Source organism: Mirounga angustirostris, unplaced genomic scaffold (assembly GCF_029215605.1).
Source record: "Mirounga angustirostris isolate CCGP_5_RB_7025 unplaced genomic scaffold, mMirAng1.0.hap1 SCAF_13, whole genome shotgun sequence".
Classification (NCBI taxonomy): domain Eukaryota; kingdom Metazoa; phylum Chordata; class Mammalia; order Carnivora; family Phocidae; genus Mirounga; species Mirounga angustirostris.
The window spans coordinates 99055550-99070561 of NW_026991721.1; the positions used below are offsets into that span (position 1 = coordinate 99055550).

Consider the following 15012-nt stretch of genomic DNA (forward strand, 5'->3'; position numbering starts at 1 on the left):
ATAGTCCAGGTTCAGGAAATTTAGCATTTTTGAACCAAGACCAGTCAGCTCTAATATTCTTCCATAAATACATCCATTAAATTTCAAAAGTCAGGTAGCTGAGTTAATCTTTTCTCACATGTCTGTGGCCAGAGAAGAAAACATATCCCTCCTTTCTGCTGAACGCAAGGACTGTGTACATAGCCCTTCCATCTGGGCTAATCTAATAATAAGGAATGCCTGTAAATATCTATACATTTTTTTTTTCTGATTACTACCTCTGTACTTCTTATTTGATTCTTGTAACATAACTCATATCTGAAATCTTTCCAGGTATTTTCAGTGCCACTTTTTATATATCGTTCCATATATAAATATCAAAGCTTTATTTATACTACAGACTCAATATAGCAACCAGGACACAGAGAGAAATAAAAGAGTCAGCTGGGTAGACTACTATTGCTCAAGCCATTTGCCTTGTGAAAGAGGGCTTGAGGAGGCACAGAATTTATTACCAATTCCTTTGTTACTGCTAATGCAAATTTATCCATCTGCAAAACAGACTCTTGTAGTATGTGTGTCTTTTATTGACCACAGATATTTTGTTTTAGTATCCTTTAACACCACACCAGGGATGGCTTTTATCATTTACTCAGGAGATACTTAGAAATGTACGTAGCCTCAAATCAAATGGATACCACTGTCCACAAGAAGTTATTTACACCTTAACTTCCTACAGGCTCTGGAATTCCCTGCCACCCCTACCCCAGTTCAGATCCTCAGTTCCTTTTCCAGGCTAACTCCTGATCATGTGTCCACATTCAACTCAGCTATCACTTCCTCCCAGAAGCCTTTCTTGCTCTCTTCTCTTTGGTTTCACACTCTTTCTTGGTTTCACATCCCATCCATATGCTAAGGACTCCCAAATTTAAATCTCCAGTTCAGCTCTCTTCTGAGCTTCAGACATGTATGTATAATTGTTTGCTCAAAAGCTCCACTTGGATGGCATCTTAAACTAAACATGCCCAAACCAATCTCATCACCCCTCCTTCAAAGAACCCAAACCTAGCACTAATGTTGAATTATTTATCTATTGCTGTGAAACAAATTACCACACAATCTAGCGGCTTTAAACAACAATACATATTATCTCAGAGTTTCTGTGGGTCAGGAATTAGGCAATAGCTTGGCTAGCTGATTCTGGCTCAAAGTCTCTCATGAGTTTGCAGGCAAGATGTTGAGCAGAGCTGCAGTCAATCGAGGGCTTGAATGGGGATGGAAGATCCCACTTCCGGGGTGTTTCACTCATATGGCCTGCCAGTTGGTGCTGTCTGTTGGTAGGAGACCTCAGTTCCTCCCTACGTGGACCTCTTCACAGCGCTCTGGAGAGCTGCTTGAGTGTCCTCATGACATAGTGGCTGGCTCCCTCCAGAGCAGCTGACCCAAAAGGAGGATGCTGTAATGCCTTTCCTGACTCAGCCTCATAAGGCAAACACTGGCACTTTCTCAGTATTCTATTGGCTATACAGGCTAGTCATGATTCATTGTAAAAGGGTATTCCACAAGGGTGTGAGTACCAGGAGACAAAGATCACTGGGGCCATCTTGGTGGCTGGTTACCAGCACTGTCTATCCAGTTGCTCACATCGGAAACCTGAGAGTCATCTTTGACACCTTCTCTCTAACATCTTTAGTCAATACCAAGTCTAGTCTACCTCATCTCTGCTTTGACTTTGTCTTCTGTTATCACTCCAGTCCAAGCCTCATAACTGTACTACAACAGGCTCTAAGCTGTCCTCTCTAGTCCTACCCTTGTGCCTCTCCAACCCATTTTCCACACAGATAGCAGCCATCTTTTAAGAATATAAATCTCACTGGGGCGCCTGGGTGGCTCAGTTGGTTAAGCGACTGCCTTCGGCTCAGGTCGTGATCCTGGAGTCCTGCATCGGGCTCCCTGCTCGGCGGGGAGTCTGCTTCTCCCTCTGACCCTCCTCCCCCTCATGCTGTCTCTCATTCTCTCTCTCTCAAATAAATAAATAAAATCTTTTAAAAAAAAAAAGAATATAAATCTCATCATATAACTCTCCAACTTAAATACTCTTTAATCATTTCCTGTTGAATGGACCAGGTGTACAAACCTGGTCAAGTTAACAACCATGTTGAGACTTAGTTGCTTCCTCTGTAAAATGGTTATAAAAATAGCTACCCCATGGAGTTATAGTGAGGATCAAATGAGACAAAATCTGTGATCAGAGAAGAGTGCCTGAAAGGGAACCAGCGCTCAGTCTGTTGACAAATACAACGCCTCTGGTTGACGCCTCCTGGCATCCGGAGGAGACGTCTTTCTGGGAGGAGAGGGTTAGCTCAGTGCGTTGGGGAGGTTTGGTGACCTGTACCTTCTCTGACAGAAGATTCTCAGTCACCATCTCCTGGGGCGGGTAGAAGAGCAGAAACGAGAACGTAACCGTGGGAACACGTGGAGTTGATGGCCTGGTCTAGCTGTGGCAACAAGGCTTCATGGCAGTGCACAATCTCCAAACCATAGGCTTTATGACTTACAGGGGTCAAGAACCCCTTTGCGAGTCTGCTGAAAGAGACTGACAATCTACCCAGGAAAAAAAAACAAAACAAAACACAGAGTGGTATGCATGCAAAATGTGGCAAGTCATTTCAGGGAGGCTGGGAGTCTCGGGAGAGTTCCTGCTTCAAACACAGAGCCCCTTCCCTAGTGAGCAAATTCAAAGGCTATTTTACAACACACAGATGTCGGACAGGGAATTACCACATGATACATAGGACTATTTCAGGTTTTGCTCTACGGATCATAAAACCTAATTAAAACTTTATTTAAAAAATTTAAGGGGGCGCCTGGATGGCTCAGGCGGTTAGGCGACTGCCTTCGGCTCAGGTCATGATCCTGGAGTCCCGGGATCGAGTCCCGCATCGGGCTCCCTGCTCAGTGGGGAGCCTGCTTCTCCCTCTGACCCTCCCCCTCTCATGCTCTCTCTCTATCTCATTCTCTCTCTCAAATAAATAAATAAAATCTTTTTAAAAAATTTAATAAAACTTTCTCTTTCAAAAGATTGTATATTTTGAAGGTATAATTTAGCTTACAGACTAAGACACATCCTATCTCACTCATGTACTCCTGTTCATACTTTGTCCCTCCTTTCGACATTGATATCTTCTTTAGTCAAAAAATGTAGTGAAGTGGCCCAAATCGGTGCCAAATATTGGCCCGTTGGGAATCACATAGTTTACCTTAAAGACCAGACCCAATGAAAATTCAAGTGCACGCCGATTTAAGAAAGTTCCAATAGAGTTATTTAGAAGTTTAAAAAAAAATTTTAATGTATTTATTTTATTTTCTAAATAAACAAATTAATTAGCACGTTCCATTCTCTTCTGCAGGTTGGCATGTTATAGTTTAGAGTAAGTGCGGGAGTAACTTCATTACCAGCAGTCTGTCCCTCTGACGTTCTCATTGATGAGATCCCACTCGGACTACAGCATCTCACTGCATGGCAGCCAAGAACTGAGGGCGAGTGTGTGATCGCTTCTGTGTATTTTGCAGTGGAAGCAGTCTTGGACCATACCTCAAGAAGCCACCGTGTTATTTGTCAGAATGTTACTACCCCCTCCAAATTCTTTATCTTGAGGATGTTGGAAAATGAGGGAAGTTAATCAGTATGATGCCAGGTACTCACATGCCACGTGCTTAACACGTGCTATATCTTTTCATTATTACCCCAATGTTACCGAAAAACCCAAGTTCAGCTGCCTGTGGCACGAAAAGCCAATACTCAAGAAATGAGTTTGTTTGTTTGTTGTATAAAACATTTAATTTGTTGGTCTTTTTGGGGTATTTGATGTATTACAACTGAACCATTAATCTTGTCGATTCATCAACATTAACTGGTTCGTTTTCATGACACTGCTGAGGAATCAGCTGTTTCTGCAAAGGTTCAAGGGAAAGGCCTTTTGAGAAATGGGCAAGTTCCTTTTGTATATCTACAGAAGCTTTATTCATCCTGTTAACTTTTTCATCATTCACAATGTTTATCTTCTTAAGATTAGTGGTAACTGGTTTTGCTTTGTTTTTAGACTTAAAGTTTTTTTGGCTGGCTATATGAAATACATTCCTGGACTTCTGCCCTCTTAGTTTGTTCTTGGCCATTGTCTTCAACACCCTTGTGCAGCAACTCATGCTCCGGGTGACGCCATCTACCTCAAGAGATGAGTTTTGATTGGAAAAGATGGGCTTTACGCAGGAGGCCAGCCACCTGGGGAGAAAGGCAGACTCTTGTCCAAAAACCAACTCCGAGGTTTCTGCCTGGCCCAAAGATATTTTTAAAGGAACATTAGGGCAGTGAATCAGTAAAAGGGGAGCGCAGCGGTCTGTAACACTTCTTGATTGCATGCAGACTCTAGGGTACCAGTTACGGACCTTATCTCAGCGCTTGGAGGTTGTGTATTGGTGTCGAGGGGGAGGTTGCGCCAGAGGGTTTGGTTCTGAGTCTTTCCAGGAAACACTGCATGATCTGTAAATTTACAAAGAAAGCAATCATGGCACTATAATCATGCTTGCTAATAAAGACTACTAAGATGGCCAGACGGGTCAAGGCAGTGGCTTCACCAAGCCCATGAGAAAGGGGTCTTGATCTTCGTTTTACAGAGCAAGAAACTGAGTCGTGCAGGCATCAGTTCATACTGTCACAGGCGGTGAGCAGCTAAGCTGCGCCCTGGACCCAGGTCTATCTCCTGCAGGCTCCGGTCAGATCCTGCCTTTCCAGAATTCCTCCTTCAGCAGCTGTGTGTCTCCTTAGTATGCTCCTTTGAGAAGGCACGTTCCTGTCTTGGTATAGAATAAAGGGCAAGTAGGAGGCAAAAAGAAGTGCTTAGATCTTCCTTTCCTGTTGAAAGAAGTAAATGACATTCCCTTCAAAGAAAGGTCAGGGGATCCCAGGCTGGGAGGAGAAGCTGGACTTTGGGAGAATCAGTGCCAAAGGCAAGGGGACAACGTAAAGATCAGAAGCCCACCAAGGTGTGTCAGCAATTTGGGGGAAAGGAAAAGATCTCTGCTTCCAAAACTGGTCGCAAGCATCCAGACTGTGCCTTGTGTGCTGTAAGCTTGTCAGTTTGTGGGGTGCGAGCAAATCGAGGGTAGAGCTTGCGTCCAACTTTTTTGCTGGGAGCAGGGATGTCAGAGAGTCCAGATCAGAAGCCTGCTTGCCTTTTACTGCACCCTGGGGTGTGCACTCTCTCTTCCCTCTTCCACCTCACATTTCTGGGGCTATGGGGAAAGATTCTGTCATTGGCACCGCTCAGTGACAAACAGGATGTCTCGAGGAGGAGACCATAAAATGGGGAAAATGAGACCAGCAGAAAAGCACCTGAAGCAAAAATCTGTTTCGGGGGAAGTTTAAATTGCAGTAAACAAGAGGGGATGGTAGAAACTGGACCCAATTAATGTTTTTGGCTTGGGTCCTCCTCGGCTCTGGGACCAGGTGTGGCAAGTGGAAACAGCAAGCCTGGGCTTTACGGTGGGGCAGAAATGGCTTCTGTCATTCGCAGCCCCTCCCACAGGGGCTCCAAGTCCGCATTGTGACTCAGCGGCTTAGGTAATAAACGAGTGAGCCTCTCCCCCCAAGGGCTTTCTCCATCTTGAAGGAAGGTAATTCCTAGGCAATGCAAAGGAATGAGTCTCTAATCTCCAACAGGGGGAATGCCAAGGACCCTTGGCCCGGGAGGGCAGGAGGGACACCCGTTTTAGGTCGAGGATGGGCGGAGCAGTCCCGCGCAGATGCAGGTGCCCAGGGCAGCTGTGCCAGGTTCTGCTCTGTTCCTGGAGGCAGTCCTTTGTGGGCTGGCTAATTCCTTCCCCAAACATCTGCTTGCTGTCAAGTTAAGAAAGATACACCTGCTTTCCACTTTCTCAGGGATGTTGAGAGGATTCGTGGAGGGTTATCATGAAGGGAACAGGGAGATTCTGGAGACAGATATTGTTTAATTGATTAAGTTTTGTCTGTGAGTAAGCTCATATGTGGAGAGCTGACAATTGCCTGGGGCATCAGCCAAGGTTCTCGGCAGCAAAGGGCAGGCCCCAGGCATAGTCCGGTCTACCTTGCCACTCTGCAGCATGATGGACATGAACTCCAGCCATCTTCATGTTAGGCTGGTTACATGCAGTCTCGGGGAGAGGGGATGTGGCCCCTCAGGCTTCGTGTCCACTACCTCCCAAGACTCCCCAAAGAGAAGAAGGGCTATTAACAGGAAGAGAGGTTTGACAAACACTCAAATAGCAATGCGTGTCTATCACCCTTGCTTGATTTGCTCACTGCAGTGAGATTAGACTGGGTAATTCCGCTTGGCAGTAGGGTGTAGTTAGTTTTTCAGAGTTGTTGCTTCCACTGACGGCTCATTCAATTATGTGGCAGTCATAATCTATTTGTAAAACACTTTATAAGGGAATCTTGCATCCTCTATTTTCTTGGGCTTCTAAGAGTTCAGTGAAATACACCCAATTTGGATAAAGTTAAAGTTTAGGGACCTCCAAAATGGAATAGCTCACACAAGATACTTTATTTTATCCTCATGTAAACAGACTGGCTCAGCATGCAGCTCTCCCCACAATTATTCACGGACCTGGGTCCTCTCCATCTATCTATCTTTCTTTTTTCTTCTTGTCTCTTCTCTCTTCTTTTCTCTTCTCTCTCTTCTCTTCTCTTCTCTTCTCTTCTCTTCTCTTCTCTCTTCCTTCCTTCCCTCCTTCCTTCCTTCCTTCCTTCTTTCCTTCCTTCCTTCCTTCCTTCCTTCCTTCCTACCTTCCTTCCTTCCTTCCTTCCAAGTAAGTTCCATGCCCAACGTGGGGCTTGAACTCACGACCCCAAGATCAAGAGTTGCACGCTCCACCAACTGAGCCAGCCAGGCGCCCCTCCATCTTGTTTCTTCATCCAGTTTTGAGAGGGCACCTCATCTGTGTGGCGCCAAGTGGAAAGGGGAAAGTATATGACCCCTCCTGGTCTAGTCTCAAGATACCAGGCTGGGAATTGGACACATTGCTCCTGTCACACTTCACTGGAGAGAACTTTGTCACATCTTCTTTAGAGAAGGTGGTGAAAGGTAGGACAGCCTGTCAGCCCTGTGTCTTGCTACATGTCCATTACTATGGAAGAAGGGCAGAGTGAAAGCCAGCAGTGTATCATACCTACAGAGTGCCCGTATTAGTTCCTCTTTCTACAGAGGAGGAAAAAGATACCAGAGATAAATGAACTCATTCAAAGGCACACAGCCGGCAGGCTAGGGGAGGGCACCTCAGTTCTCTCTACCATCCCCCCAGAACAGTGGGGCAGATCATTTGAAATGAGCACTGCCCTGGAAGAGTGAGGATGTATAATTAACATCAGTATGTGGAGCCAACAGCCAACAGGGGTAAGTGCTAAATAGGACAGAATTGTGTTCACCTCCTCTTCCCTATGCTCAGGCACAAAGATAGAGGTCATGGGCCCCTGGGTGGCTCAGTGGGTTAAGCATCTCCCTTCAGCTCAGGTCATGATCCCGGGGTCCTGGGATCGAGTCCCACATTGGGCTCCCTGTTCTGCAGAAAGCCTGCTTCTCCCTCTGCCTCTCTCTCTGTCTTTCATGAATAAATAAATAAAATATTTTAATTAAAAAAAAAAAAAAAGACAGAGGCCATAACTGCTCTGCCTGCTGCAGTCTTAGCCCATGGAGAGTGGATGTGCCCAGACATATAGAATCCAAGACAGTGATCACACTCTTTCAACCAACCTTTCAGGTTACATATCTCTGCCACAAACGTGTGTCTGTGCCCATTCCAGTTCCCCCTGGCTTCTCTTATTCTAGACTTCCTTATGCTTTTGACTGCTTGCTTCCCCAGTATGATCAGTCCATGGAGAGTAAGGATTCCGTGGGCAAAAGAGATCCAGATTCAGATAATTATGTTTGGTCACCTCCTGCACTGGCATGCAAGCCACCACCCAGCCGCCTCCCTCCCATCAAGACTCCTACAGGAAATCAGTGATTTTGTGTGATGTGACTCAGATCTCTCCAAGCGTCACCAGCCTGTGGGCTCAAGCTTGGGGTTCCTTAAGATTCATCCCCAAATCCTGTTAATCCTTGGTATTGATAACTCATAAAAGTAATTCAGCTTCCTTGTAAAATTGCAGCCCCAAAGCCCTTCTGGGAGTCTTTGGGGGTGGGGGAAGGGGTGACATCTGTTCATGTTTCAGGCCCCCCTTCATGGACCTCTGCCCTGCAGAGTGAAGACACTCAGCCCCCTTTGCTCCAGTCTTCTGTGCCTCAACCCCTTGATGTGCCAAGAGTTGGGCCAGAGAAACATCTTTCCATGGGTTTCTTTCACTTGGGGAACAACTACAGAAGGGTTTCTTGGGCCCCAAAGTGTTGCTAAGCCCAATGAGATGGCTCTTTCAGTTATGCATACCTCCCAGAGTGTGCTGTGCCCCCAGGATGACCAGGCATGGATAAGTCCAAGAACCAAGGGCTGCATACACCCGCACGTGTGTTGGCTCTAGACATGGAAGCTCATTCACTATGTCCTCACACCTCACAATGAACTTTTGTGTCCTTCTCTGTAGTTTGGCTCCCTTAGAGTGTCCTTCTGCTCCCAGGTTGCCAGACAATTCAGTGTGTATCTGATGCCCAGGCACTGACATGATTTAAGCTCTTTTTCTAGGAGGAACCTTGGCTTCTAGAGCCCAGGGAGTAAGATGAGGTCACAAAACCTTACTCCAAGCTATATCCAAATCTCAACTCCAGTCTGTACAATGTCAGTGCCACCCCCACGGGTCTCCGGGCACAGCTCAGATGAATGCTTTCCTTTAATCTAATGCTTTATTAGTGTGTTAAGATGCATGACCTTTCAGTCATGGCTATTGCTGTATTTCTGGGCCCTATCCTCAGATACATTAAGAGAAAAAGGACATGTTTTTTGCATACACTATATGACTACAGAAATTACCAGGTAGCCAAGACACATGTCTTTATTGAAAATTATTGAATTGTTCTGTCAATCCCCAGAAAGACCACCAGAAAAAACCTTTCAATCATGCAAAGCTAAGTTTATAAAATTAAGGAGTGTACCATTTTGACAGTCCTGGTGGTATCTCAGAGGAGAGAAATCAGGGAAGGACATTTTTGGTAGTTTAGGGCCAAGGCCAGCTGATTTAGGGCAAGTCTTAGAAGCAGTTTAGAGCAGAGTTAATGACATGAGAGGTTTGGACTGCTGACCACACCAAGCTAGGGTTCTCAGTAATTCCTCAGAAATCACCCCCAAGTTCTCAGGGATTTCACAGGACTTTGATCACACCACTATTTTGATGCATGTCAAGATGGGGCTTTCTTCCTCATCTTTTCCTCCTGTATACTTTCTTTCTTTTTTTTTTTAAAGATTTATTTATTTCGGGGGGGGGCAGAGGGAGAGAATCTCAAGCAGACTCCCCACTGAGCACAGAGCTCAACACAGGGCTTGATCCCAGGAACCATGAGATCATGACCCGAGCTGAAATCAAGAACTGAACGCTTAACCGACTGAGTCACACAGGTGCCCTCCTCCTGTATACTTTCTTGGGAAGGGGTCTTCAATAAAACAGAGTAAAGAAACAAGGACATGGCTAATATAACAATTCACTGAAGTTTACCCTTGAGAAGTGATCACAGTAGCTATATATATATATATATATATATATATATATATATATATATATATATATATTTATGAATGTGAACGAATGAAAGCCTTTTAGCAATTCCAAACATTCAGGATTGGATACTGCCCCTCTAGATGGATCTGCGTCTTGGGGGGAAATCAGAGAAATGGAACCAAATCAAGGATACTGTAGGGAAGAAAAGTGAGGGAGACAGAGACAGAATGGTCACCCTGATACTGATGGATGGCCAATGGGTGACTCAATGGAAAACTAGAGGAAGATTTTGCTTTGTCCTTGGAGCTTTATTCAATTAGCCTGTGTGCTTCTTCCTATGCCAGACTGAGCCCCGAGACGGTGTGCCAGGACTATGGCTTCTTTGTTTTCATATCCCTACTGCCTATCAAGGTGATATACCTTTAGAATAAGGAGTTTTGAACAGAATTGATTATGAGGCTGACTTCCCCCCATTTACAGAGGAACAATCAGGCTTCCTGTCAACTGCATCACAAGTGGATATATTTGTTGTTTAGATGTCCAAAACCTTGCAAAAATGACTGTACCCCATTGTATCTGTCTTTGTGGTTTAAGTTTGGCAGTCATATATCTTAGCCACACTGTAATCCACCTTTCTGCTGTCCTTCATTATGTATCTCTTCAAAATGTCTTTTGAAGTGCAGCATCATTATAACATTTTTACAGATACGAATCTCAGGACCAGTTTGCCCTCTGGCAGTTTCCTTAATTGGTGATTTGGCAACATTAGGTTTTTTTCTTCCAACCTACCAGTTTCCTTCATTTAAAGCAAATTCTGTCAAATGAATAAGTGCCCATAGCACAATTACCAAGCGCAAGACGAAACCGCGAACATGCATTAGCTTACCAGGGTAGTGCCTGGTATATTAAAAAGAAAGAGACAAGCATATGAGATTGACAAGAGAATGGAGCATTTCATTTTTTCATTCTGTTTTATTGCTGCAATATCCCATTTGATGGCCTCCAGCGTTCACAGCATCAGCTTCCTGCAATGACACTAATGAAGAAATGCTGCTTTTTGTTCATTCTTTAACCAACTGTGTTGCTCTTTAATGGGAATATGGCACTTCCCCCCATTCATGCAGTGTTATGAGCAGTTGAGTCTCTAGGGGACCTCTGATATATACAGCGCTCTTTTCCCTTTAAGATTTCTCTGATTAGATGGTAAGTACGCTTTCTGTCAATAAATTCAACATTCTAGATATTTCAAATTAGGGGCAGAAACAGGGATATTTTTCCAGCTTGGGAAAAAATTAAAAAGCTCAAGAGGGAAGAGTGATCACTTTATGGTGCATCACATTTCTCTGTGTGATATGCTGTTTTAATTACTTCCTAATCATTTTCTTCAGTCTGTTCTTTACGAAGGCACCCAGATTGACAACCATTTTGGTTAATCATTCACATGTAACTGACTTCTAAGTAGTTTCTTATTTAAGCAGACAGTTATTCTGCCACTTGGCCAGAATGTCCACTCCGGGTTCATCTCCCATGGGGCTCATTTAGTTTCTTCTTTAGGTTCCTTCTGCTTGCCCAGAAGCATGGAATTTGATCTTATGTCAGGTGTCTGAGACTCCAAGATAATTGACGGCTGGGTTTAAGCTGCCAGGACAGTGAAGGCAGTGAGGTGCACATACTGTTTCCATCTTGAGTTTCATGCCCTATCATGAAATGTAACTGAGTCCTAGGGTAGGTCCAAACCAGCTGGGACATAACTTAAAATCACTCGCAGAGCAGATCTGCTTCAAGATCCAGGAACAAAGGGAATATCTTCTGGAGAGTCAGAAACAAAATGTATATCTATTCTCTCTCCCCTCACCTTCGGGAGCATTTTATTTTTGTAAGATACTGGACAGATTTTGATGTTACCACATAACAAATGAATCTATCTATGACACAGAGCATCAGACTGAATAGAAGTGGATAGGCATTTCAAGTGAAACTTCTCACATCACATTAGAGATTAAGAAATTTCAGTCATGGGAAAAGAAAAAACGGTTACAATGTTTTTAATTTTTAAAACCTTTGTTTTTCAATTACTACTGAAACTGTTGAGTATTAATGCCCAGCAAAGACTTGCTAACATTGCTGTCATGATTACTATTGCTGTTATTAGCAATTTAAACTGAGGTGCTGTTATAAAGATGGGAGCAAAAAAAAAAGTGACAGAATTAAATGACATAGGCCTTGGTTTGAGGCAGGTAAGACCATAGGACAAAGACACATGTAAATGGCTAGCAAGGTGAGATAGCCTAAGTACTAAGCAGACAATCCAGAGGAAGGAGCAGGTAATTCTGACTTGGGGTATTGGGGAAAGAAGTCATTGGTAAGATTGGCGTTGAGGTATGCAAAGGGTTGTGGGTAGTGAAAAACTGTTGGTGTTTAAATTGAGGGAAATGCATAATCAAAGCCATAAGGGTAGAAAAGTGAATCCACGGGGCGCCTGGGTGGCTCAGTTGGTTAAGCGACTGCCTTCGGCTCAGGTCATGATCCTGGAGTCCCGGGATTGAGTCCCGCATCAGGCTCCCTGCTCGGCGGGGAGTCTGCTTTGCCCTCTGACCCTATCCCCTCTCATGTGTTCTCTCTCATTCTCTCTCTCTCAAAATAAATAAATAAAATCTTAAAAAAAAAAAAAAGAAAAGAAAAGTGAATCCACATGTTCTGGGAATGATGAGAAGCCTGGTGTGCCTGAAGCAGAGGGTTGTAGAGGAATGTGTAGGGAAACAAGGCTGGAGAACTAGCTTAGGGGTGGTCTCAGTGCCGTTCCAGTATTTTCTATTTTAAGGAGGTGCCATGTTGTGCTACCAGAAGTATAACAGAGTGACGAAGACTTCAAGTTCCAACTCTGACATTTGATAGCTTCGCGAACTCGGGCACCACTTTTTGAATTCCTAAAATGAAGATAGTAGTTACCACCCAATGTGAGGATCAAATACATGTGCAAGAACTTAGCACATTTCCAAGTGCAAGCAAATCGCTCAGGAAAGCGTAACTATTGTTATTAGAAGTACTTTAATAAGATAGTAGATCGTTGTAGCAGATGCAAGAATTAATTGGAAATATAAGAAAGATGAAGAAAAAGAATTGCTCTGGAAGTTGTCATAATGGCCAAAATGTTAAAAGCAAAGTTGAAGAGAGGATAGAGTTAACACAATCTGGTGGCTTATACGGTGTGAAGGGTGAAGGTGAGTATAAGATAAATCCAAGTTTCTAGCTTGGATGATCAAGAAAACTATAGACTAAGGGCGCCTGGGTGGCTCAGTTGGTTGAGCGACTGCCTTCGGCTCAGGTCGTGATCCTGGAGTCCCAGGATCGAGTCCCGCATCGGGCTCCCTGCTCGGTGGGGAGCCTGCTTCTCCCTCTGACCCTCCCCCCTCTCATGTGCTCTCTCATTCTTTCTCTCTCAAATAAATAAATAAAATCTTTAAAAAAAAAAAGAGAGAAGAAAACTATAGACTAAAATGCTATTATTTGAAAACAGAACTTAGTAGAAGAGGCACATTAGGGTTACTGGTGCGCAAAGGGGACGCTCAGTTCGTTTTGGACATGATGACAGAGAATATTCATTTCTTAGAGCTGTCATAACAAAGGACCACAAATGAGGTGGCTTAGCACAACAGAAATTTACTGTCTCATAGTTTTGGAGGCTAAAATCCAGAATCAAAATGTCAGCAGGATCATGCTGGGAGAAGCCTTCTTTGCCTCTTCTAGATCCTCTCTTTGTTGGCAACCCTTCCATGCCTTGGCTGGTATCTCCAAAGGCTGTCCTCTACCATGTCTCCTGTGTGTCTATGTCTCTTCTAAGGACACCAGACTATTGGATTAAGGACCCACCCTACTCCAGTATGACCTTACCTTAACTAATTACACCTACAATGACCCTATTTCCACAGAAGGTTACATTTACTCATACTGGGGGTTAGGACTTAGATAGTTTGGAGGAACTCAGTGCAACCCATAACAGTGATTCCATTACCTAGTTTTCCCTAAAGTCACCGTACCCTAAATAGACAAGTAACTTAACATGTCCCTGAAAAGAAAGCATACACTGAACTTTAATTGCAATAGTAAATGTAAAAGGGACGAGTAGAAAGTGGGAGAGGCAGCTTAGTTCAGTAGATAGGAATAAGGATTCTGGAACCACCCACCTAGCAACTGTGTAACTTTGAGCAAGCTACCTAACCTCTCGATGCTACAGTTTTCAAACATGTAAAAAGGGGATAACAATAGTACCCACCCCACAGGGGTTTTATGAAAATTAAATATGTTAATATTTTTTAAACACTTAGGCTAGTGCCTAGCACAGGGCAAACAAGATGATTTCGTTAAAGTCAAAAAATAGTTTGAATTCTTTGCCAGCAACATTACAAAATAAAACTAAGATGTATTTGGGTCTAGTGAGTTAGCCAAAAAGCTTTGAAATTATCAAGACGACTATTTGAATTATGGATTTAATTCCACTGTCATTAACTGTGAACCTAGACCTCAGCATATACTGCATTTTTATTTTTTTAATTTTCTTTTCTTTTTTTTTTAAAGATTTTATTTATTTATTTCACAGAGAGAGACACAGCGAGAGAGGGAACACAAGCAGGGGGAGTGGGAGAGGGAGAAGCAGGCTTCCCACTGAGCAGGGAGCCCGATGCAGGGCTCGATTCCAGGACCCTGGGATCACAACCTGAACTGAAGGCAGACTATTTACAACTGAGCCACCCAGGTGCCCCTATACTGCATTTTTAAATCTTAAATCGTTTATTTCTTAAATCTTAGGTAATGACGGTAAGAAATTATTCCAATTAAAATTACACATGAAAGTGTTATTGCATCTCTCTCTCTCCCTCTCTTTTTTAAGTAGGCTCCATGCCCAGCGTGGAGCCCAACACAGGGCCTGAATTTATGACCCTGAGATCGACCTGAGCTGAGCAAGAGTCAGATGCTTAACCGATGGAGCCACCCAGGCACCCCTATATCTCATTTTTTTTTTAAGTTCTATTCATATGTGTGCTGTTGGGGATGTGTATTTGAAAGTGTTTTGTTTTAACTGATAGTATACACAATCAAAAACCTTACAGACAACTCCTATAGAGCAGGAAAGGGTTAACACACTATATCCCATGGGCCAAATTCAGTCCACTGCCAATTTTTGTAAATAAAATTAATCGCAACACAGCCATACTCTACAGACACTTGTGCTCTACAGTGGCAGAACTCAGAACAACTCCGTTGCAACAACAGAAACCATATATCCCACAAAGCTGAACATACTTACTATCCCTCTTTGCAGAACAAGTTAGCTAAGTGCTTGCCTGGACCACTTT

The 15012-nt window shown here is 43.7% G+C and overlaps 1 protein-coding gene across 1 annotated transcript; it reads right to left on the reverse strand.

Moving 5' to 3' along the window:
- Window positions 1-3592: 3592 nt before the first annotated feature.
- Window positions 3593-4191, reverse strand: LOC123856778 (ribosomal biogenesis factor-like). Its single transcript, XM_045892895.3, has one exon. The coding sequence runs from the start codon at window positions 4183-4185 to the stop codon at window positions 3853-3855; it is 333 nt and encodes a 110-aa protein (XP_045748851.2). The 5' UTR covers window positions 4186-4191; the 3' UTR covers window positions 3593-3852.
- Between the last annotated feature and the right edge of the window lie 10821 nt (window positions 4192-15012).

Bases quoted from the DNA above. Each gene is read 5' to 3' on its own strand.
- LOC123856778 (XM_045892895.3), bottom strand. From the start codon at position 4,185: ATGAGTTGCTGCACAAGGGTGTTGAAGACAATGGCCAAGAACAAACTA.